The 25523-nt window shown below is 41.4% G+C and overlaps 2 protein-coding genes across 3 annotated transcripts; both read left to right on the forward strand.

Moving 5' to 3' along the window:
• Nucleotides 1-88: 88 nt before the first annotated feature.
• akap8l (A kinase (PRKA) anchor protein 8-like) lies at nucleotides 89-6504 on the forward strand. Its single transcript, XM_057332635.1, has 13 exons — nucleotides 89-206; nucleotides 1169-1213; nucleotides 1587-1815; nucleotides 2442-2943; nucleotides 3471-3591; nucleotides 3672-3721; nucleotides 3804-3837; nucleotides 4548-4674; nucleotides 4772-4913; nucleotides 5115-5220; nucleotides 5350-5480; nucleotides 5574-5669; nucleotides 5747-6504. The coding sequence occupies exons 1-13, from the start codon at nucleotides 185-187 to the stop codon at nucleotides 6131-6133; spliced, it is 1992 nt and encodes a 663-aa protein (XP_057188618.1). The 5' UTR covers nucleotides 89-184; the 3' UTR covers nucleotides 6134-6504.
• A 2898-nt stretch (nucleotides 6505-9402) lies between these two features.
• lpar2b (lysophosphatidic acid receptor 2b) lies at nucleotides 9403-24957 on the forward strand. Of its 2 annotated transcripts, XM_057331939.1 has the most exons (6): nucleotides 9403-9536; nucleotides 14962-15457; nucleotides 17946-18360; nucleotides 21961-22217; nucleotides 22678-22710; nucleotides 24583-24957. In XM_057331939.1, exons 2-6 carry the CDS (start codon nucleotides 15119-15121, stop codon nucleotides 24679-24681), a joined length of 1143 nt encoding a protein of 380 aa, XP_057187922.1. In that variant the 5' UTR covers nucleotides 9403-9536; nucleotides 14962-15118; the 3' UTR covers nucleotides 24682-24957. The 2 variants fall into 2 exon arrangements, with proteins under 2 accessions (XP_057187922.1, XP_057187923.1); XM_057331940.1 differs by lacking the exon at nucleotides 22678-22710.
• The last annotated feature ends 566 nt before the right edge of the window (nucleotides 24958-25523 follow it).

Genomic DNA, 25523 nt, shown 5'->3' on the forward strand with positions numbered 1-25523 from the left:
TACCTTGAAATATAGCCTTTTATTATGAAACGTTTCTCGCTCGGTGTTTCCGGTCATTGACGAATTCTTATTGGACCGTTTACGCGTCAGTCATGTTTAGCCCTACCCTCTGTGGGCGTGGTTTGTTGGGCCTGCTACTGAACTGAGCTCTTCACGCCGTCGTCACGTTCATTATCGCTGCAAAATGGATCGCGGATATTCATCAGGCGAGTGATTTATTTTATTTTTTGTTTAATACAAACATCTTTTACCTTGGTCTTTCTGTAAATCTAGTGTTTAAATTAACGGTGGTTAGCAAGGGGTTAACGTACCAGTGCGCGAAATGGCGTTGGCTTTTGTGAGGCGAGAAACCTTTGTATATAATATATAATAACTTTTTCTTTTTGTTACTTTATTTAGAAGTGTTAAAGATTTAACGAGCACCGGCTTGCATGCTTAAAGCGTTGTTTAACGTTAAATGTCGTTGTGTCCGCCTTACACCGTTATTGTCTGCGGAAGGAAACGCTGACCGTATTAATCCGGGGTTTCTTCTCAATAAAACATAAAAATGATTTCAAACTGCTGTTTTAATAATAATAACAATGGTCTAACATTGTGTGAAAATCTTTATTTGTCAGTGGCTATATTGGTTTTATCTGTGTTGTATAATGAAATCAATGGTTCGCGCGCGATTCATATTACGCAATGTGTAAAATCTATGATTAACTAACATACAACCGTCTTTGTTTCTCGACATGTTTGCGTCAAATGTGAGAGCGCGTGAATACAGAGGCGTTTGCTGGTGTAAAATGGCTGCCGTGTCGCTTCTGCTGTTGCTCAATTAACCGATTAATCGCCTTCATTGAGCACGAGCGAGTTACTCGTGTATGAACGTTAAAGCTGGACAGTTTGGGTTAGACTTTAGAACACGTCTGTTATCTATTCCTGCTGAAACAAACATGGTTGTAAATTCTAATGGTTTACATTACTGCTATGAACTATCAGCTGTTTACCAATAAAACATCCTTACGAAATGACTTCTGGTGCTGTTTATATTGTGTTGAGGATCTTATTCGCATTCTTTTCAGCAGAATAGATAATTCACGTTTAAAGCATACACATTCACAGAAAAGTAAGGATAGATTTGCTTTGTTTAAATGCTGATTGTTTATTTGTTTGGACACTTCAGGGTTCTCTGGTTGGTCAGGATCTGGTGGCGCAGGATCTTCTAGAGGTGAGAACATCACGTGTACTTGTATAGTGATTGACTGAGACGGGTGTTTTATGACTGATGCTGATATAACACATTGTTAAGTTAAACATGTCTCTCGTTTACTGTAAATTAGTAAGAGTAAATTTGTTGTGCCTAATAGTTATGCAGGACTTTTTACGTACTTTAGAAATGTTTACAAGACGTTTGTGAAGTCAAATGTTTGGAAGCTACAACTCATTACTGATAAATCCAGAGAATAAAACAGAAAACTGGATCTGCTCTAGAGAGCAACTTCATTTTCAGTTCAGTGTGCCATATTACATTTATTCTTCACTGTGAGATTAAGTGAAGAAGAAGAAGATGATGTGTTGTCTGTTCTCACCCGTGATGTCAGGATCAAGCGGTTATGACCTGTACGGTTATAAGGACTCTATGTCCGGCGGAGGAGGGTTTGGAGGAGGCGGTTATGGAGGTAATGACCGGATGAAGAGGGGTTTGTCTGGAGCATCTCTGCTCTCCTCATCGGGGTCTAACGCAGATGCCGTCATTGCTAAAATCAACCAGCGTTTGGACATGCTGACGCAGCTGGAGGGGGGCATGAAGGGTTCCATTCGGGGTGACAGGTAACCAGCACACACGCTCAGGTTAAAACGCGTACTTCTGTGTGACCTCTACATTCTGATCTTCTGTTAGTTGATTTATTGACGTAACACATTCAGGCGGTTCTGATCTAGAACACTTGTACACTTGTGCGTCTTGACTGGTTACTCATTGGTTCTGTTGCTGTGGGATGTTGTTCTACACGATCCATTTCCAACTTTTCGTTCTCAAATAAAGCTAGTCTTGCTCTTGAGGATCACCCTTGTGTGTCAAATTTTCTTCACTTGGCTACCATATTGGCTTCCCCAAACCACCCCATTACTTTGTCAAGGCCAGATGTGCCATTGTTTTTGGGCTTTTTCAAGGTCGTTGCCTTAAATGTCTTGTCTGTGCAACCGTTGTTCTAAAGCTTTTCCACAGCTTCACTGCCTCGTTTCCCACAATGCACCTGCAACCCCTTTCTGTTGAGCTCCCAATGAGAGACAAGGCTGTGGAATGGCTTGAACGATTGACAATGTTCCAAAAAGCACTTACATGTATTTACACACAATGCAGACTCATGCCGTCATCTGAGAAATGATGCGAATCAGCCAACGCTTGGCTGGTCATCATTGCTTGACCTTTGCTCTGCGCCTCCCTCCCTCTGCAGGTTTGACCAATACGAGTCTTTCGACTCGCGCTCCGCCTCCCTCGCCCCCCGAGATCTCTACAGATCCAGTAACTTCGGTTACAGTGACTCCCGGGGTGACATGATGACCCAGCGAGGAGGTGTGGGCTTTGGGGTCATGGGCGGAGGTGGCGGGGGCGGCTTTGACAGCGCTGCCTCTGCCTTTGGATCGGCCAAAATGCGTCCGACACGAGATGCCTTCTCGGGCTCCGGCTGGGGGGCGGGGCAGAGATCCCAGCGCAGGGGCGGAGGGGCCGGTGGGCGCGGCTTCGGCCGCAGGCAAGACTCCTCCGTAGGGGGAGGAAGCGGGCGAGGTGGAGGCCAGGGCCACTCCCCCGCGGGGCGAGGAAAGCTGCCCTCGCTCCTGGCCAATCGCATGTACCCCGACAGCGGGGCCTTCCAGTCCCAGGACTTCACTGCCAGGAACTTTGGAGGGGCCCCAAGGGCCAACCGACAGCGCGGCCGCAAGAGACCCCTCAACAGAGTAAGTACCTCGCACTCCTGGCCCGGGGGGTGGGGCTGAGAGACCAGTTCACCCAGTCTGCACTAATCACCCCACCCACAAGGAGAACTGATCTCCCACTTTGCCCCTCTTGTGTTTGTTTTTACTTGTTTGATTTTTACTCAAGTAAACCCGTCCAGATTTGTGGATGAGATCAAAAATAAATGTGAAGTAATGGCCCACAGGAATGATAGTTTGTGTAATAGTGAAGTGTGGAAAACTTCTGTCATTACTCACTTGTGTGTTGTTTATGAAGTGCGAGATGCTCTCATATGTCATTTGTGCTTTCACACGTATTAAAAATAAGCCTAAATTTGACACGTGGTTTTTGTGACATGTTTGGTGTTTAGCTCCAGTCTTGCTGCGGTAAATGAGATAAAGTTTCACAATGCTTTCTTTTGAATCCGATGTAAACGCTAAAATGAGTTAATGACAGAACTTTCATGAGACTGTTATGCCACCCAACGTGACGTGATGTGTCATTTTGAATGGCTGCTGTCGTATTCCAGCAGCAACAGACGAGACCTCAGCGTGACGGTCAGAAGAAGAGAAAACAGACTCTGGGAGCAGCGGACGAGCCCGAGTCAAAGATGGGCAAAACTGACATGGCGGGAGCCAAAGCAGCCAATGGTATCAAACCACAGTTCATGTGTGTCGCTGTAAAGTTTGTGTCCGAGCGTCTTTGTTAAATCAGTGTTGTGATGTTTCAGAGGCCGCAGGCGGGAAACGGGCGCAGGAATCTGAGAAGACCGCTCCTGCCGTGAGTGTTTGTTACAGAAATGTGATTTTCATGTTCAGATCCTGAGCACAACATTAAAGTTTCTCTCTCTCTGTCTTTTCAGGAATCTAAAACGGCTGACGGTGGAGAAAGTTCTGGTAAGTTTCTTTTTCCAAAACATTTCACGTGGTTGAGTGTTTCTCGGACTAACTCGCATCTGTCTCTCCTCACATGGATTAAAGTTCTCTGTCGCTACGGCGGATTTCCGTCAATTGCAGAGTTCCAGCCTGTCCTTAATGTCTTAAATTCACTTTTCATAATGTTGTTAACCCTTTGACGCTTACGATCACACCGGTGTGATTAGAACATTAAGCGCTTTGGCTGACACTGAGCCAGAGACAGACTCAATCCTGCTTTCAACCACATGATGTTTCATTTAGCCTTCAGACATATACACGTGCCTACAAGCACAAAATACATTTAGAGATTGCATAATACACACTGATGTCTATGGAAGCGGCAATAACGATCTCCTCAAATGTAAAGCTCTCTGGAGACAAATACAAACAACATTTTTGGTCTTTAGTGGTCCTTTTATTTTGTTTTTTTCTGTTAATTATTAAGAGTTTCAGAAAACATTGTTTGGTCTTATAAGATAAATACAAAAATGCACTGACAAGTTATAGATGGTTGATTATTTGTCTAGGTAAGTATATTTTTTTCATAGATTAAAAATAGCTTTTAAAATACGCAAACTGGCAATACTATGTAAAGTGGTTCAAAACACGGTTTTAAAACGCTATTGGTTAAAGGAATATGTCAAAAAATCAGTCAGAAGAATTTTTTTCACTTTAATCCATGTCCTCAGCTCCGTCCAATCAGGAAGAGAGTTCCCAGTCCAAAGCAAAGGGGAAACAGACTCCTTCCCCTTCGTCCAAAATCAGAAAGAGGAGGGGTTTCTTTGAGAGGTCAGGGGTCAAAGTCTCGGCTCACAGGTCAGTTTTTTCGTCCGTCTATGTTGAATGTGTTTTTTAATCCCTGTGAAGTGTTTTGTGGCTCACGGACGCTTCTCTCTGTCCTGCCGTTCTTCAGGGTGGCGTTCGCTTGCTCCGTCTGTAAGTTCCGCTCGTTCTACAGCGAGGACATGGCCACCCATCTGGAGAGCAAATTCCACAAAGATCACTTCAAGTTTTTGGCCGGTCAGCTGTCAAAGCCCACCACTGACTTTCTGCAGGTACAGATGCCTCATGTTCAGTATCAACTGATGTTAGATCAGTTTCTCTAGTTTCATCACTGAGGGAGAGTAATACTGTGGTAATTGTCAGCCAGGTTTTGTTATACAAAAACATTTCAGTTTCTGTAGAGTTGTTTTGTTACGCTGCGCTTTGTGACAAGTGCTGTAGGAATGGAATGCAATGTTGTGTGTGTTTTGTAGGAGTATTTGAACAATAAGTATAAGAAGACTGAGCAGAGGGTCAGTCAGATGGAGAATCACAGCGCCACCATCTGTCAGGTGTTCAGAGAGCAGGACCTGACACGAGGTGCGTTTTGTTGCGATGGTTTTAACTTATGACCAAACACTGGGAGGAGGTGGTGTGATTCTGTACGTTCCTGGTCTTTGCCATTCTCTTCGCTCTCTCTGTGATGTCATTTCCTGTCCGTGTGTGTAGATATTGGTATGGAGCACTTCATGAAGAAGGTGGAGGCGGCTCACTGTGCGGCGTGTGACGTCTTCATTCCCATGCAGTACCCGCTGATTCAGAAGCACCTTAAATCACATGACCACAACTATAACCGCAAGGTACGACCTCACCCGTCCAGCTGCTGTGGAACGTCTTTCATTAAAGTCATGTGTGATGATGAGTCTGTGACTGACCGTTTGTGTGTGTGTCAGGGTATGATGGAGCAGTCGAAGAGGGCCAGTCTGTCCGTAGCTCGCAGCATCCTCAATCACAAGGTCATTGGAAAGAAACTGGAGAGCTACCTGAAGGTTTGTGTCTCTCTCGTTCTCTCTCACCGGCAAAAAGCTGAATTGGGTTAATTTAAGGTTAATTTGTCGTTTGGCAGGGTGAAAACCCGTTCACTGGTAACCAGGATGACCATGACCCAGAGGATTCGATGATGGAGTTGTCAGAGGCTGACCTCACTACTGAAAGCCTGAATGAGGTGAAGCTGGAAGAGGCGGAACATGCAGAAGAAGAGGCGGGGCCTGTGGAGGGAGAGGCGGGGACTGCAGAGGAAGAGGGTCAGCCTGCAACCGAAGCTGTCGGGAATGGTGAGGGGCATGAGGAGGAACAGAAGATGGACATGGGTGAAGCAGGAGATGAGGAGGGTGTGGAGGTGGGTGAGGAGGAGGAAGAGGAAGAGGTGGCCGAGGAGGAGGAAGAGGTGGCCACTGAGCTCAATGACATCGCAGGAGAAGCGACCGGAGACTCTGCAGCCGCCGCTGAGTAACCTTATCAAGCTGCTGTTGATCTGGTGTTAAAAGAGTCAAGTAGTCAATTTGAAAAATCTGCAGCTTTTGGACCAATCAGACTAAAGCTTCTTTTCAGCCAATCACAGGCTTGCCCTCCTCGTGCAGTTTATGATCCTTTCCTCTGTGGAATGATTCATTTCATCATTCATGTGTGACCTATGTTTGAAAGCAGGTTTGTGTCTGTGTCGTTGCCAGATTCGCAGGTTTTGACATAAGATTTGATTTCTTGCTTTCATTTTTCTTTTGCATTTTATTTTTTGCGTTTGTAACAGAAATTAGATTATTGTATGATTTTTAAAGTTCCCATGTATTTTCTCTGTTGTCGATAAAATAAACGTTTGTGACGTTATTTGTTTGTGATGGTGATTATTTTATGTGCTGCAGTGAAAGCTTCACTGTGATTTCTCCACTGAGATCTAATCAGATGTAAACACACTTTCAGCCCATTCATGAGGTTTGTACTGATGTAGGCAGTGATTTTGAGACTGTGTGATAGATGATGAGATAGAAAAACGTATAATATAGGATTGGTGTTGTATTTTCATTTACTTCAGTTTATCATATTGTATATGAATGAGACAAAATTAGACCTAAACAGTTTCAACATATGAAATTTCCAAAATCACAACTAATAAGCTCTCCCTATTATTCATAAACATTTACTCCACAACTTTTAATCAGTCACTGAGTGGAGCTGTGACACGTCAGAGGAGATCTGGCCCTCCCGGCTGAGACTGGTTTCTTCTGAGGTTCTTTTCTCCATTTCTTTATCAGTGGAGTTTGGGTTCCTCGTAGGGCTGTAGCTTTCGATTATATAGTAATCGAGTTTTCTACCAAATATTCCATCGATTTATCGAGTATTCGGATAAGTACTTTTTATTTAATAAGAGCAATACTAAATGTACAATAATAACACGGGTCTCTTAAAATGAACAACTAATTTGTTTCCTTTTTAGAAGAATTTACATATTTATTGCTGAAATTGCATACATTAATATCTGTGAAAAATAAACCCATTTAGTACATTCCATTGCCATATTACATTCAAAATGCAATATAATACAAATATATAAGAAACAAATAAAAATAGAAAGAATAGCTTCAAAGGTAAACAACTAACCAGCTTATGCATGATGCATTTAATTTACCTAAATTAGTTTAACATTTTTAAAGTTCTGTTATTTATTTTTTACTATTAAATTGTAATATATTTGTCCACGTAAAACTACTATAGTTAACCGGACTTTTATTTTGGCAGGTCGTCGGAAGACGCTTATTTTTTAGTGTGTTAGCTACGCTCGGTAAAATGTTCTGAAATAAACTCTCAGAGCAACTCTGGAGATGAAGTTCATGTGTTCATGTCCTCATACGCGCAGACGCGGACAAATCCATGAGAATCACGCGTGTAGCACGCAGTTCATTCCCTCAAGACACGCAGATCAGCCAGATGGCATGTTTACGTGAAATAACAGGATTAGCCGTCCACAAGTCCGCATCTAGTTATATGGACTCAATGCAGCCGGACAACAAGTTTCACTCGCAAAACTAAAACTAAGTAAAATAGCGGTGCGTCATAACGTCACACAGAAACAAGCACAACGACAAACGCACTTCAAACAAACAAGCGGCTCTGCACCTGCCGAGCTGTATCGCATGCGCGCTACACTGCTCAATACATAAAGTTATATGTCGCACTGTACAGCCCTGTTAGGTGCGCTAGTCAGACACGATAAACTTTGCCGTCTGAAGTCCTAAAAGTTCGGTTTAAAGATAAAAACGTTATCACAAGCACAATGTTCTCTCGCCATTCTAACGCGCGCGCACACACACACACACACTGTTTGTCGCAGTCTTGCTAGGTAATTTTGTAATTTATTCTGCAGCGTCTTCTGTGTTTACATGTCAGAGTTTTGCGGCCTGTGCGTCAGTAATCATGGTCCGTGGGGAAACGCGGTGCTCCGAGTGTACTGTAGTAAAAAAAATTGCCTCGTAGTTCATCGCCACAGGGCCGAGACTGCTTTTGTTTGATATTAGATTAGCTTAAAAGTTTGATAAATTCTGTTATAATCGCTTTATTAGAATGATCCATGCACTGTACTGTGTTTACTTTTTCTGTTTTTCTTTTTATCTTCAGCTGTAAAGCTGCTTTGAAACAATGCACATTGGGGAAAGCGCTATATAATAAAAAAATCAATTGAATGAAATATATTTGAGAGTACAGCGGTATCATCACAGCACTGTTGTTTAAGGAACACTAAAAGATCTGAACACAAACATTATTCCAACATCTCGCTGTCTGTAAAATAAAACAAAAGAGTACAAAGAAAAAGACAAACGTTGAACTAAAATACTGATGACGCTTTGGTTGTAATTCATGACCAGCAGAGGGAGATCGTTGACAAACACACACACGACACAAACTGCGTGTATTTACTGGAAAAACGTGCGTGTGTGTGCGTCTTACTGCACATTCTTTTTAATTGTGTGCGCGTGCGTGCGTAAGAATGTGTGTCTGGCATTCAGAGTGAATGATGTCATTTCTCATGAGTGCAAATGCTCAAAAATTCGGAAAGAATCTCTCTCTCTCTAGTCAGAAGATATGTCAACAGCTAATTTGTGAAGACATTTTAGGTCTGTGTTTGAAAGACTCTCAAATCAAGTAATAAATGTGATACTGTCAGCAGGTTTGTGTGAGGGTTTGGTTGTGTAGGTGAAATGTTAATGGCCTGGGCCCGGTTGCATAAAGCACCTTAAGTTTTTCCCTTAAGTATGACACTTAAGGCGTGATTTTCCTTTACCAAAGACAATAGGAGAATAACTTAAGTAAAACTTAAGGTATACTTAAGGACACACTTAAGGGAAAATTACACTTAATGTGCTTTATGCAACCGGGCCCTGCTCCTCACACACACACACACACCCTCCAGCAGATATGATGTTTGTGTGTGTTAAAGATAGATCTTTTATATAGCGTTGATCTTTTAGGTTAAAATTTGTATGACGAAAAGTGCAGTTTACCACTTCCGTTTTTTATTTTTGCTGTTTGCTTACTTAGAATTTACGAGAATAATACCGTTTAAAGCTTTTTACAGCTACACAGATTCATTTGGAAGCGTTTTCTCCCCTGTCCCTCGCTCTGTTTTCACGAACGGAACATTTAAACCGCTTCTCATTGGTCAGTCACATTACCTGTATCCAATCAGCTGCGTCTTCGGGGAGCGGTGCTCCTCAGCGGCCACGCCCTCGCGCAGCAGGAGCGCCTCACAGGTGAATGCGCGCACACGAGCCGGAGGAGCAAGTACTCGCACGGTGCGGTCGAACACGAACCGAACAGCGGCGTGAGATGATCAGATTGAGATCGGATCCAGATCGAGTTCGGCGGTGAGTGTCACGTTTAGTGTGTGAGAAAAGCGTGTGTGTGATTGACGTGTGTAAAGTTATGTACTTAACGCTAGTTTGTGTTCGCGGAGTTTCGTGCGCAGAGAGAGAGGGAGAGGGAGGGTTTTCAGTAGTTTTGTGAGTTCGTGTTTAGTCAGTATTTGTAAAGTGAACTCGTGTAAGTTACAGTGTGAGTCTGTTGGTTGTGCAGTTGGTTTTGATTTGGTTTGTGAAACTCTCACTCGACGCGCCCAGATCAAGCGCTGTTCCTGGATCACACACACACACACACACACGCACACACACACGCACACACACACACACACGCACAAAGTGTTATGGTACACTGAGAACACATAACTTCTTCACAGATAAGATACATGACATTGAACGCGTGAGAACACACTGAAAATCTGGGATTTAATACTGGAAACACACGGCGGATCAGGAAAAATGCCAAACAAAAACATTCTGAGGTGAAATGAATGTGACAGACTGAAGGTTGTCTGCTGTTTCTAGGTCAGTGAACGAATGGAAGCGAAATGTGAGCGAACATGACCACCACGTTCACATTCATTTCATTTCAAACATTCGCTGTATTGTTTTAAATTAAACAAGTACATGTAATCCGTTTTCTACTTGTGACCTCAGATTTTTAAACATGCTGTGTGTGTAATGTTTAAAGATGTAAATCGACTAAAAAAATTGTGTGTGAAGTTTGTAAACAGACTGTTATATTTATAGTACTAAATACTTTCTTTAGATATACTGTATATCCTGTACTCGAGTTGTAAAAATAATAAAATCAGGGGGGTGGTGGATTGGATTTAACGTTTAGGGACAGATCATTTGTGCTGATGACCGCGCATATGGTGGGAGACCGACGGGTTACCCTTTAGATTATTGTTTAAGCACAAAGATAATTACTATTTTATATTACTCTAAAACAACATGCAAGCTATTGATAAATTACGTATCAATTATATTAAAGTATTTTTTCACTGGGTGCAAGTGCAACTTCATACTCATGATACCTATAAATCTATTGGGAATTCATCTATTAAATGTTGAAACAAAACCTCACAAAATATTGTAAATGAACATGAATCCTCTCAAGTCACGTCCATTTTAATTGAAGTGCAAGAACAAATGGATTAAACAAATGTACCATTTACACAATCTGGTTATGGACCGGTTATCCTCTATATAAAGAAAACAATGGCATTATGGTTTTGTTCGAATGAGCAGACAGTCAAGCAGCCTACTGTCAAGTTAGGTTTTTTTGATAAAATAAGAGGGCAGTCACCTAGCCCATATTCAGTTAGAGAGATGTTTACTATTCCAGTAACAGGCTTTCCCCCAGAAAATGTGTTCGTTTTGTTAGTCTTTAATTTCATGCAAGGAAAAGTAATGGCTAGAAACGGCTTTCCTTGCACTTGCCATGTATATGTTGTAGAATGTTTGGCGAACGATGATGGATAGCGCGATGACATTCCACCAGATGCCGCTGATCGGACAGGACAGAGTAACAGCGGATAACGCTCATAAAAAAGATGTTTTTGCTCATAAAAAAGTTTTCTACTTAACATTAGGTTAGTTAAGGAGGCAGGCGTGTGTTGCTTAGGCGGCCGCTGTAAAGTGCTGTGGGAAACCCTGCCGTAACATATTCCAGGTGAAACAGAAACCAAATCTAATATTAACTCTGTAACGTTAAATGTAAAGTCTAACCTGACGTTAGCTAGCTAGCTGGCGTTAGCTAACAAGAAAAAAAGCTCCAAACTAACTCACATCGTTAACTGTGTTGTCATCGCCTCTGTCCAGAGATTCCACCTTTGGTGACATATCAAAAGTATTCCTGACTCTTGACTAACCTTCAGTGCTGCTTCTTGCGCTCTTAAAGCCGAAGTCCCTCAGGTCAAGCTGTCCATGTCGCTTGGGCTTGGCCATGATGCTGAAATCACCAGCACCTGTCGCTGACTGATGTGACGTCAATTTAAAACAAATCGTCTTGTCATTGTGTGCACGTTCCCCTCGTCCACAGTATTCTAGCCTATTTAATATTCGCAAAAACTAAATGTTGAAATAGTGGTAAATTACCACTGGTAATCAACATTCATTGATAAAATAACAGGGGATGGGAAGGGGGGATGGCCGTTTTAGAAGGGGGGTGATTTTGATCATCTTTAATTCAAAGGGGATGCCATCCCCCCTCATCCCCCCTCAACTCGAGTACTGTGTATATCTGTGATGCTAAGTACCTTCCTTAACATGTCTAATGTGTGTCCATAAGGAAATGTAAATGTGATGTGATGTATTTGGTTTATAGAGGAGTGAAAGGAGCTGTTATTATGCCTTTAACATGTAAATCAGTCTGTTGAGTAACACACACGTGTCATAATGATGTTTTATTAACAAAGTTCGGGAGGAGTAGTGCAGATAACCAACCCGGCTGGCTTTCCATGACCAATCTCACCAATAATCTTTTAGCCCGGGAGAAAAACCCCTACAAATAGACAAGACGCCTTACCCTCATTCTCTCTACATTTTCGCAGCATCCCTCCTCCACCCCAACTCCTCACCATCAGCCTATTTTACCGCAGCATAACAGGGGGGAACTACCCGAGTCCGGGCACACACCGGACCCGGGGCCCTCTCCCCGGACAAGGGGCGGGCGCTCCGAGTTCAGAGGAACCATCGAGCTCGGAGCCTCTCCCCGGGACAGCGTGCCAAATACGCATAATATCCGTCCCCCATCTGTAGTTATTACATGCGAGGTGAACTCGTCAACTATTGTTTTTGTGATAAACTCCTTACAAATGCTGCGATCGTAACCCGTAAAATACCAGTTTAGCATTATACAAATGCAAACCATGCTATGTTTTCCATGTTAAGGATGTGATGTCACATCTATCATGATTCTGAAAACACATTTGTTCCAAGTGTGTACTGCACACATGCCACAACCACACACACACACACACAGAAACTGTGACGTCACGGAAGAGAGAGAGTATGCAGTGCGGTGTGTTTTTAACTGTGTTTCTTGTTTGTGAGACCAAGTGTCGCTTCAACCGTTACACAGTTACACTTGTGTGTCCTGGAAATTGAACCTGTGACCTTGGCTTTGCTTTCTTTAAACCTGCTCACCTTAGAGAGAGCGAGAGAGAGAGAGACGGGCTGGGTGTGTCCGCCTGTATAATGACACACTTGAACTCGTAGCAGAGTTTTGAGGTTTGCTTTGCTCTGTTAATACTCACTGACACAAAGAAATGTTTTCTGACGAGTATTACAAAAGGATTCATAATACAACTTTGTGTAAGCGCACAAACGTTTCGTCCTCTGTGATTTCACAGGAATGTTGCTGTCTTAATGGTTGATGATGAACGTCACTTGGCTCAGGTTGGGATTTTACGAGCCTCTAGAAGTCTGAGATCTTCAGAGAGCGATAGAAACACACTCAAAGTCTTCATCTACCTCACTTACTCTTCCACAAACACTTTCAACACATTTGCTGATGTGTTTGTGGCTAGGCTTGAGCGCTGTATTGATTCTTAAATATTACTGAGAGAGCCATGTTGTTGAAGTCATAAAACAATGGAATGTTGTGCAACAGTAAACCATTATTCCAGAGTGAAAGCAAACACACACACACACACACACACACACACACACACACACACACAAATTGTGACAATTGTGAGATGCAGAGAGGAATTAACATTAGTTGGCTTTTATCCAAAGCAACTTTTTCAACGTCTTCTCTGAACTTGTGGAATTGTGGAACTTCACGCGTGTTAGCATAAACTGTGGTTGTGTTGCATGTTTTATCTCACAGATTAGTAAACGTTAGTTCAACTGTAAACATGTTTTATTGCTAGTTAACTGGATGACAGTAGTTCTGGTTGTTGTTTGGACGCTCATAACCTGCTTAAGATCTCAGTCTTGTTATTGTCACGGCAATGCAAGTGTTAAGTATGCGTCATGAAACGACACGCCTGCAATGCGCTAGCTCAGGCATTTGTGTACTTGTGTAGAATGTATATTGCTGTAGCCTGCTCGCGTTGTTCTCGGACATCTTGTATCGTTTGTGTAGATTATACTTGACGTTAGGGTTAGGCATTTTTGGCGTGTCCAGTGGTAACAGAAAGTTGACATGTATTTTCAGAAGATGTAAGTTTGAGGCCAGATGTTTGGCTGTGTGGGGGGTTGTGAGATGATACCAGTGAGTTACTGGAAACCGTCTGTTTTCTGCAGTAGATTGATGGCCACAGCGTCCAATGAGGAAGTGACTGTTTGAACTGTTTCTCAGCATGTCATTGGCTGAGGCAATGTGAAGTGAAGCGCTGTTGTCCTTCCTGCACTGTGGGAAATGTTTTTACTGCTTTTAAAGCATGGTCACATTACTCTGATGTGTGTGGTGTACTCTTGGGTTAGTTTACAGTTTGAGGATGTGTGAATCTCACAGTAGATTCATGTTATTACATGAACAGATTCTTCATGTCATACACCAAAACCATGATGGTTTCAAGATGTCAAACATGTTTTATTAAAAACACTCGCATCAACAAATGTTATTATTATTTATTACAAACAAGGTATGATATGTTTAAAAGCATTCATTTGAAAACTTTTACAGACAGTTTCACACACTTTTGAACACAAAAAAATGCCCTTAAATCTCATTACCGTAACCATTTAAAACTGTTTTGCAAAAAACAGAAGCCGTGATGCCTAGCAAGTTTTTTATTAGTCATATCATGCATTATTCAAATGAATTATATTTTAATAGAAAAATATACATGTAACGGTTTTGTAAATGCGGAAAACTACCTGTATCGGTAATGAGAATCAAAAAAGTACACAGCATGCCAAGAGAATATGACGTTTATATAGCTAGAGAAATATAAAGTAATCTGTTAACCTGGTAGCCATTTGAAAGGTTCTGGCAGATGTGTTTCTTCAAAAAATGTAAATGTGTGCGTGTTACGGAGGGTGAGAATGTCAGTCATGGACACTTTTCATTTTTACTATTTCTTCATTTTTATTACACATGAATATTCTGTCAATTATTTTTTGTTATAGTTTAAACTACAACATATAATGCACTCAGACAAAACGGGATGTGTTACGGTAATGATAATTTATAAGCAGAAAAGCAATAAAATACAAAAAGAATTCATTTCTATGCTTAAATGTTGCTTGGAACACTCTTTACTAGTGTTTTTTATGATCATTTTCTGTGTTACCAAATTAAATGTTTTATAATTAAAATCTATAATGTCATTAAGTTTCAGTGGTTTTGTGAGAATGACTCATATATGAGTTCTTTTTTTGCTTGCTGTTTTAAATTAAATGTCACTGCTCTTGTGTGCTTGATGTTATAAAAGATATGTGAACTATATTTAAACGTTGTTTTTGTTCCTCGCAGGGAATAGACCGGACTGACATCACACTGACTAGGTGAACATTCACAGCTCTGTGTCTTCATGCATAAATGACATCAACAATCTGAAGACCCCACCGCTTGATTTCCAGCTGTCAGATCATTTTGGTCCGACCGGTCATCTGTCGCACTGGACATCCAGATGGTTGCGATGGCCACTCTTAAAGACGGCATTTGCTATGGCAATAGGAATGTGGCATTTTTCTACGAACAAAGCGAAAAGAATATCAGCACTACCTGGGGGAAAACCGAAATTGCGGTGGTCTCTCTCGGACTGTTTGTCTGTTGCATCGTGATCTTCGCCAACATCCTGGTCATGCTGGCCATTTTCATGAACCGCAGGTTCCATTACCCCATTTATTACCTGCTGGGAAACCTTGCGGCGGCGGACATGTTCGCCGGCATATCCTACATGCATCTGATGTTCCACACCGGGCCCTGGACCAGCAAACTGAGCACGTATCAGTGGTTTCTGCGTCAGGTAAGGCCGGCGGTGATGTTGTGTGATCTGTGAAGTGGTTTGGGCGTGTCGACACATAAGGGTTAAAACCTGCATGGAGAACACATGACTGTGTCTGGATGTATGAAAGCGATCATTTGAGTTTGGCTGTCGAGCGTTTGTGTTTGTTGGAATATTCCCAGGTTAAATACTTCAAGTCAATGGGAACTCAAAACTGACCCCTGTTTACGTCTTAATCCTTAATGTCGAACACCTGCAGCTCATGGTCGTTGGATGATATCAGATAATGGTTTCAGGAGGGAATTGATTGGTGTTATCCGGCCAATAGTGTCATTCCTGATGTCTGAGGTCAAGTCCCACCGTACAAGTAAAATAGGTTGCGGGTGGTGTTTAACGTTCTGTAATGTCACATTCTGTGGTTCCCTCAGAAAATAATGCTAAGTTTAAAGAACGACAAAGAACCGTGAATCATTTCTTGCGTTTCACTTTGTTCCGAGTCAAAGCATTGCTATGTTTCTGAATCAGTGGCCGGTTGCACAAAAAGAAAACCCTTAGGTATAAGGTTCATGGAACCCTTCATGAGAAACGGGTTGCAAGAAGAAACCTTAGGGTTCACTAAAAGAAACCTTAAGGATGTCAACAATTATTTACTTAAGTATATTTATTATACTTGAGTTATGTTATGCGTTGCAACAAAGTCCTTAAGTTAAAAAGTGATGGGACCGATACAGCGCCCTTAAATCTCAAACGCGAAGAATGATATCATGTTCATTGAAGTGGAGAAAGTAATCACACTCATTTTCAGGGATGAAATGAGACTAATGATATGCGAGTACACTGAAAAAAATAACCTGTAGAATTTACTTAATAAAATCCTCGTAACAATTTGCATGAAATGTTTTTTAGTTAAATTTGCTGCTTTAATTCAAGCACAACTTACTAACCAGAATAAAGTCAATTCTACTTATTAAATACATTTAGTTTTTGTTAAAATATCAAGTAAATGTTACTTAAAGTAAACAAAAAAATTACGCTGAACAAAAATATGTCTAACTCAAACTTCACGGATGACTTACTTTCATATTGAAATATAAAACATAGATGGTGAAGTGAGAAGAGACTGGTGGTGTCTGTACTGGCATGAGCAATAAGTGAAATTACACCCTTCATGACTCATACCGTGCCTCCCTCAGCCGAGGCACAAGCACCGCTCTTCTGAACAACGGTCACAACTTAAAAAACACAAACTTACAAATAATACCACAACTCCTAAATCTCAAAGATAAATCAACAACACGAAAAAGTCTTTTTTTTACTGAACAACACTTCAAATGACAGTTAATCTGGAAAATGAATCTCCTAATGCAGTCAGATGCAAAGCATGCTGGGAACTACAGATCAACTGCCAAGGTAGTTATATCTACAAAAATGATTGATGTAGTCTCAACACAAAATAAGTAAGTAAACATAATTTGACCAATTTAAATGGGTTTAACATAATCAAATGGAGTTGGATTTACTTAATAATTTGTTCAATTAAAATTACTCAAACAAAATAATTAAAATCTTAACCACCAAAATTAGTAGATTTTATTCCCAAGATTATTATAACTCAATTTTTTGTTAAAAACAGGAACATAATTATATGAAGTATATTTTTATCATTTTTTTCAGTGATCAGTTTGATGCGGATTTAGTACTTATCTAAAATAATAGCTTTAGTGTCGTCTTTTTGTCCTGTACTGTTAATATTGTCCGCAAGGCTGCTTCTCTGTTGCCGTGTTTCGACAGAAACTATCGTGGAATGCTAAGTATTAACACTTCGGTAAGGGTGACGGTTAAGACCTTTCTTGCAACGCTCTTAAAGACATCCCTTTCCTTTAGGAATACTCCCCAAATCCCCCCCCCCCCCACTTAGGAGAACCCTCACTAAAGGACATTCATGCAAGCGGACACGGATCTGTCTGCATCCCATTCAGTCACATTTCAGTCAAATAGACTCAGGAAGGCTCACACACATCAAAGCATCCATACAGCCAAATGATTTGGAGGATTAGATGGTTTTTGTCGTGTTATCAGTTGGAAGTAAATGTTAAATGTGATAAACTCATTCAAGACGTCACACTGACAGTAAGGTGTGACCGCTGCTTTTATTTGAAAACATTGACTGCAGAAAACAAGGTGACATTTGGTCTTTTTTTCTCAAAAATTTGTAGAGCAAGCCTACTTGACACTAGTTCAAGATTCTTGCTCTTAAAACTTTTCTGGTATGTTTATTTACTAAAAACTGTACTGGATTTGAACCATGAGCAGATCGCGCACCTGAAGTGGTTCAACCAGTGGAAAGCATTCATCTCATATTGGCCTGGTTTTATTAGCGATAATATTAAAAATGACCATCAGGATTCATGTCCTCTTCACAAACGTCAAATATTGACCCTTCACACGTTGGGTTTTACCTGCAGTCTTGTGTATAGGTGTTGTTAATGTGCTTGTCTGTCTTCCTCAGGGTTTAATAGACACCAGTCTGACCGCGTCTGTCATCAATCTGATGGCCATAGCTCTGGAGAGACATCAGACCATCTTCACCATGCAGCTGCACAGTAAAATGACCAACCACAGAGTCGTGCTGCTCATCGCCGGCATCTGGCTCATCGCCATAGTGATGGGCTTGATCCCTACTATGGGATGGAACTGTGTGTGTAAAATCTCCAAATGTTCCACCATGGCGCCGCTCTACAGCCGCCATTACCTGATTTTCTGGACCTTACTGAACCTCTTTGCGTTTACGGTCATGGTGGCCGTCTACACTCGAATCTTCGTCTACGTGCGGCGAAAAACCCAGCGGATGAGCAAGCACACCTCGCAGGTCAAACACAAGGAGACGGTGGTTAACCTCATGAAAACTGTCATCATGATTCTGGGTAAGACAGACACAATTTTGGTCATATCTGATGAAGCTTTAATGAAATCTTTTGTGAACATATATGTTAGGGCTGCACGATAAATCACGGTTGTCACGAAATGTGGCGTAAATAGACCCGTCTAGTGCGAGTTATGATATCGTGAAGGTTTGGATTATGTGTCCGTGAAGATCAGTAGGAAGTGCTGCCCCATCCGAAATCACTAGGAGTTTGACTTGCATTTGAAAAAGCAACACACGTCAAACGTCATCATTATAAATAGACTTGATTATCATGAAAATACCTGAGGAGGCTTGAGGAACACTGATGGAAAGATGCCTGTAGGCATTTCCTGGAACTCTGTAGCTGTGTCCTTTGAAGGCTGCATTTGAAGACCGATTGCGTCACAGCAGCGCGACTGAAGGCTGGTGAGGGCGTCCCAATTCAACGGTTTCTTTAAATGCAGCCTCAGAATCTGACCTTATTTCTCCTGGTGTTGAAGGAAAGAACGAATGTATCCTTCACAGCCTCGGCTCACCCGAGATTCATTGCGTGCCTGTAACGTCTGGAATTTTTTAAATAATCATTCAAAACTTTAGTTAAATAAGAGCATGAAATTCTCAAAAATGGCCGCGCTGTCAGTGTTTTAATATCATACAGGATATGATGTTGTTCTTTAGCATTATTGTGTTTTACATGTCTACGGTCAGTTCATTTAATATACTGTTGGGCTGTTTTAATCTACATAAACGCGTCATATTCTCTAAAATAAAATAACACGTTTCTGGCTCCGTATTTGTTTAAAAAGTCAGAAACCTTTCAGCTGTGTCTTGTAGTAAATCGTAGTAAATTGCCTAATCCTGTGAGGTTTTCTATTGATTTATCGTGCAGCCGTAGTATTATGTTTTTTGTAGCAACATGTGCGAATTGTTCTGACATGTTCTACCTTTGAAAGACTCATTTAAAGACTCACAAATTATTCATGTTTCTCGTTTCGTTTATTGGTGAATACAAATTTGCAAGATATCAAATCAAAGATGAGAAACTAAGGGGCAATTCACATTTTGCGTGTAAAATCGCGCGGAAAACATGAGCCGCGCTGCTTTCTCCTTTTTTCCAAAGTGTCTAGGAGTTTGAGCTCTCCTGGCGTCTGTCGTTGCTAAGCAACCATGGGCCACGCTATCTACGGCTGCACGATAATTTATCGCGATACCACTAAATCCTATTGTAATCGAGCTGGCTGCGATATGCATTGTGTCGATGTTTTTTTTAATGCGTAGCTTGTTCGTGAAGCACGGCTCTGGGATCAGTAGAAATGCTGCTCGATCTAAAAGAAGCGCGAGTTTGAGTCGCTTATAATGTGCATTTGAAAAAGCAACACCCGTCAAACATGATCATTATAAATATACTTTATTATCATAAAAATACCTGATGAGGCTTGAGTAACAGTGATAAAAACATGTCCTTAGGCATTTCCTAGATTCTAGAAGGTGTCATGGTCTTCTTCTGCAGTGCGTGTTTGGAGTTTCCGCACGAGAGCGCCCTCTGGCTTTCGGATGCAGCAGCATTTTACCGTACTTCACTCAAAAGCTGTGCATAAATCACCTGATATTTATCGTGACAGCCCTAACGCTAGCCGTTGAGACGAGGAGGTATAAACAAAGGCTATATGGATTATATGCACTGAAAATACCTTTCAATAACTCTGCTACTAGATTTAGTTATGCTGTGATCATCTGTGTCTCCACCTTCATTGATCTTGTCTATATTGGTTGTTTGGTTGTTGTCACGTGACCTGCGGTGCGCGTGCGGCTTTCTGAAAAGTTGAAATATTTTCATCTCGATGTGAAGCGCCTAGAAGAACGGGAGCGTCGCACTGCATGCGCATCGTGACCACGTCGCCCCCTATTTGAGCGTGCTTGCAGCGCGTCTACATTTAAAATAACGAATGTGCACGCTCAAAAGACACGAGATGTGAATCGACCCTAAGATTATAAAACGTATAAAGACAGCTAAAGACATGAAGATTACAGAATATCTTGAATGTCAAAAATTGTTGAAAATTATAGTTATTGTACCAAAGACGGCAAAAATAGGCAGTTTTGACATTAGTAGTGCAAAATGCAGTGATGTGTTTATTTGATAAAAGTAGTAAGTGCTCACTAGGTGCAACGTTTTGAATGTTCCATCAAGATACATGAAGAGTTCATTTGTTTTAATTCATTTTCAGAAATCTTGTTTTTTTTGTGTGTTTTATTGTGTTAGTTAGCTGTATTTTCTGAGTTATTATTAGTTAATCAAAACAACCCAACTGTTGTGAGTTTGATTGATATTACTTGGATCGCACAATAAAAGAATGCATGATTTATAAAAATGGAGTTATCTGTTTTTGCAAATGAACTTTTCATACATGTATATCGAGTACCATTAATATTTGGAAAGATATCAAGAGATCAGATTCTAGGAATATCGCCCAGTCCCATTGATTTGTATTTGATCTGTGGGGTATGGTTTCACAGGAAGTGACATCAGTTTGATGTCATGTGACTTCAACACAGATAAGTATGTATAGTAACATGTAATTGTATATTGCAGACAGAGATTGTGATAAATGTTACACATTGCAGCTTTATGAAAGAATTGTTTATTGAAGCGCTGTTGTAGATTTACGGTGACGCTGTGATTGGCCTTCACAAGTGTAAGATTTATGCCTTCATCACGGCATGTTAGGACACGATGTTGTACACAAATGAACAAACGCTCGTGTTCAGAAAACCTGACGCTGCTTTTTACAGTAACCACTCGCTCTCATATCAAACATCACATTCAATTCAATTCAGTTTTATTTATATAGCGCTTTTCACAATGTGCATTGTTCCAAAGCAGCTTTACAGGAGCAAATAAGAAAAACACAGAAAGGTAAAACACAGCACAGTGCATGGTGTTTATAGACCAAGCAAGATCATTCTAATAAATAATATCTAATGAATAAATAAATGCAGTCTCCCGGTGAGCAAGCCAACACTGCACTGCTGTGACACATGAAGTTTAGAGAATATTACACAAAGCAGCTGTCTACTGAAACTCACTCGACACACACACACACACACACTGGAGAGATCAGGAGGAGGTACTGTACGCTTGCACAGACTTGTTCAACCGGACTTGCGTGTTTTCTCTATCTCACTCCTCCACTTTGCTCTACTTCACCTTTCCAGAGAGACATTCTGTGCGTGTCCCAACAAACACGTCCTTACACACCCACTTTATTTAAATTCCTGCTGTCAGTTCTTCTGGATGTTTCTCATAAACACAGACACTTCCGCTACATACATCAGCCTCCAGGAATTTCTGAGTGACACATTCAAGTGAAATGTTTCAGTATTGTGTTGGTGAAGAAAAGCTGATGGTGCGGTTCTCCAGCGACGAGGAAATCATAACATGTTCAATGAGCCACAATCTTCAAGCGTTTAACAGGAAAGCCCTTATATGGAGCTGGCTTGGGCGTGTATTATGCAAATGACCAACCCTCGGGCACACGGCCGCTCGTTGACTTGATCAACACAAGATGGAGGTTTATTTTGTGTGTATATTTCAGATGTTCTGTGCTCTTCCTCCCAGGTTGCTTCGTGATCTGTTGGACCCCTGGTCTGGTGCTTCTCTTGCTGGACGGCCTGGATCTCACAACTTCCGTTCTGAAGTATGAGAAGTTCTTTCTGGTGCTGGCGGAGTGCAACTCCTTCATGAATCCCATCATCTACTCGTACCGGGACAAGGACATGCGGAACACCTTCAAGCGGATCCTCTGCTTCCCGTGTGTGCGGCACGACCAGACGGGGGAGCACTCGGGCGTTCGCTTCAACACCCTCGAGCAAGAGGTACTGTCCGAGAGCAACGGAACCCACAGTCACCAGAGCAGCGTCAAACCCGGCCTCCAGCGTGCCGCTTAGCCCCGCCGCCAGAACTCCATTCACAGTCTGGTGTATTTAGCGGTTAAAGACTGATAGTCTTGGAGCAAAGCACAGGGCAAATGCTAACAAATTGCGTTCCTTTTAAAACTTCAATCAAAGTGTTTCACTGAATGTTTTTGTGCACATGTAACCGACACCACCTAACCGCCAAAAATACAGCCAACTAACCTAAGCTAGTGTAACTGATCGGCTAGAAATCGAATGGCGATCTCAGCTACTAACCGCTAACTAACAGTCCGGCAGCACGTGTGGAGAAACGTATATGAATAAAAACTCTGTCTCCGTCCAAACACGCCGATAAAATCCTCATTTGCGTTGCTTACTTTGTCTTGTCTAATTGTTGTTTTCTTGTGTTTATTTTGTGCAGCGGAGACAGCGTGTGCTGCAGGAGTCTTTGGTCGTATGTAGATTTAGTTGCATTTTAATCTAACGACCAATCAGATCTCCACCGTTTTAACCTCTCACCTGCTTTAGGCTTTCACTAAGCGCTCTGATCATTAACAGCTGTGCGTCTGATGTGTGCAGGTTGTAATGATTGTGTGAGGTTGATGATGGAGCGCGAGGGCTGCGTGTGTGTGACGCACATTAGTGATTGGACATCTACAGCGTTTCTGTGGAACAGATGTGCAGTGCAGTTTGTTATGCTGGAGGGTCTGGTGCGTGTGTGCATGTGTGCAGTACATGTGTGTGTGTGCACGTACTAATCGTAAATATTTGCACATTTCTCAGTGTGGTTTGTACAAAAACATCTTGCATTGCAAAGCAAACAGGATGAACCACTTCAGCAGAGTCACACACACACACACACACACACACACACACACAGAGAGTGGGCGTCTGTTTTTCATTCATTTCCTTTAGTGTTTAGTGTTACTGCAGTACTGCATGCTAACGTTCTGCTAACTCACTAGCATGTTGCTTTTATTCACACATTTCCCACATCCTTCATGTACACTCAGGATTTTTAGTCTCGTTTTTTACTATATTGTACAATAGGATTTTATTTGTTTATAATCTTGTTTTATATCTCTGATGAGCGAGTGGCACGTTTTATTTCTGTTGAACACTGTTATCACCCAACACTTGTTGTTGAATGTGTGTTTTTGTGACACGTTTGTGACTCATGTCTGCTTGTCGCAAAATGACAAAAAATCTGGAATGACTCATATTTTTAAAGCATTATTTCGATCAAAATGACTTGTTAGTAATTCCAAAAAATCTTGTTCTTATGATTTACATGGAGGTTTAAGCTGCATTTAACGTGAGTGAATTATATTAGAAAGGATAAAAAAAGATGTTATCTATCATTTCATTATCATACACGTTTTGTTTCATAACGAAAAAATAATTTGGGGCTGGAAAATGTTTTATTTTCACAATGCAACGCAATCGTAATGGTCCAGTAATACATTATACATTTTCTTTATGCAGAATATACAGACTGTAAATAAAAATCGTCCGATGGTGAAATGAGCCTGTGGTTTGATGTAAACATGTGTTTGTAATCCTCGAGAGACACAGACATGATTGTTTTGTGTTTGTAAAGAACAGGGTTGGGTTCCACTTCATTATGATGTTCGGAGAGACAGAAGAGTTGAATCGTATGTGTCCGAGTCCTTTCATCTGATTCAATACATCGTTGTGCTGTTATTTTTGTATAGAAATGAGTTTTAGGCGTTTTGTTGTTGAGAAATAAACGTCACCTCTGTCAGCTCTCTCTTTGTTCTGCTGGGTTTGGTGTTTGTATTGATTGTGTGTTTGTAGCTTGTATCGAGCACAAATCTTCCGCTGGTACATTTGAGTAACGCTACTTTCATTTCAGTTTCCTCCATCCTAAATCTGTAAACCAATCGAATGCAGTGTGTGATCTAAACTAATTCAGTGTTTCCTTCCAACATCCCAATTAAACTTAAAATCAGGATGAATTTTTCACTTATGAAATTCCCAGTGAAGTCATCAACAAACCAGAAGAACCGGTGATGATGGGAGTGATTTATGTTGTGTTATAGGTTCATTGTAGGATGTTCTGGAAGGATTTGTGATGCTGTTCTGCGTTATATTCGTGCTTCCACAGCTTCGCCTATAGACATACGTGCACTACACAGAGTTTATGATGAAGTGCACGTATCTCTAGATGCTTCTCTGCACCTCAGATCTGCTGTCATGACATCATCTTTACATTCTGACAACCACATGTGCTCCAGAAGATTTGAAAACAAGGTCAAATGGTTATTTGCAGGCCGGTATTTCTCTCTCTCTCTCTCTCTCTCAGGCTCGTAGGGCGTGTGACGGTGACCCCGGTGAACAGGTGAATGGAGGCCAGGTCATGCTTAAAGACGCTGAGAACATTCTGGAGTCCACAGACAGCTGAGAGGAACGGCCTGAGCTCATCATATTTCTATCAGGATCTTTTTTAATGGAAGAGATTTTTTTGGGACTCCGTTTGGTTCAGTTGACTGTTAACGTAGTGAGCGTCCTGAATGAAGCTGGCTCACGTGACACAAACAAGTGTTGGTTTTTATTAGCATCGTGTAGAGACCGTGTCTGTTCTGACTGTGAATGCATTGACTGTAAATATTTATCGTTTTATCTGGGATGTTTTTATGAATCTGCACTGTAGCTTCTGATTAAACAGAAACTGAAAGATTGATTGTGTGATCTCTTGTATTGCTACACTTCACCGCTCATATTAGCATTATTTGAATCATTTGGATGAGTTTGAGTGTCTGAATATCAGTAATAAGACCGGCTGAACAGGTCGAAGCGCACAGGACTTGACCTCTGGATCTGCTAGTGAAGGATTGTGAAGAAGCTGACGGTGATATTGAGGTAAACGGCTGTTCGTGTACTGTGTGCCCATCTGAAGCGAAATATATGGGGATATACTGAGAAATATAATGTGATATGTTTCTACATCAATGAAAACAGCAGTTTTGCTTTGCAGGGAAAAATGTCTTTATTTGTAAAAAACAAAGTTGCATGAACACTCAAATGAGTTGTCAAAACATGTTTGTCTCTTGTGTTTATTGTGACCGGAGCACTGTGTCAGTGGATGTCATAACCGATCACATAAATGACCTCCAGCTGTTGTGATGAGTCATCGTTTCATCCGAAGCATCTACAAGTGACGGTTGGTCTGTTTATTTCTGCAGGTTTCAGATGATGTGACGCGGAGCGGATGGTGTTTGATTATCCAGCTTCTGTTCTGCAGAC

The sequence above is a fragment of the Triplophysa rosa genome, linkage group LG4, assembly GCF_024868665.1.
Source record: "Triplophysa rosa linkage group LG4, Trosa_1v2, whole genome shotgun sequence".
Taxonomy (NCBI): domain Eukaryota; kingdom Metazoa; phylum Chordata; class Actinopteri; order Cypriniformes; family Nemacheilidae; genus Triplophysa; species Triplophysa rosa.

What these genes read in the sequence shown, in the direction of transcription:
- lpar2b (XM_057331939.1), top strand. Translation starts at nt 15,119, where the DNA reads ATGGTTGCGATGGCCACTCTTAAAGACGGCATTTGCTATGGCAATAGG. An exon ending in AACTGTCATCATGATTCTGG is followed by an intron (nt 18,361 to 21,960) that starts GTAAGACAGACA and finishes TCTTCCTCCCAG; the next exon opens with GTTGCTTCGTGATCTGTTGG. An exon ending in TCAACACCCTCGAGCAAGAG is followed by an intron (nt 22,218 to 22,677) that starts GTACTGTCCGAG and finishes TATTTTGTGCAG; the next exon opens with CGGAGACAGCGTGTGCTGCA.
- akap8l (XM_057332635.1), top strand. Translation starts at nt 185, where the DNA reads ATGGATCGCGGATATTCATCAG. An exon ending in GGTTCCATTCGGGGTGACAG is followed by an intron (nt 1,816 to 2,441) that starts GTAACCAGCACA and finishes CTCCCTCTGCAG; the next exon opens with GTTTGACCAATACGAGTCTT. An exon ending in GTCAAAGTCTCGGCTCACAG is followed by an intron (nt 4,675 to 4,771) that starts GTCAGTTTTTTC and finishes GCCGTTCTTCAG; the next exon opens with GGTGGCGTTCGCTTGCTCCG.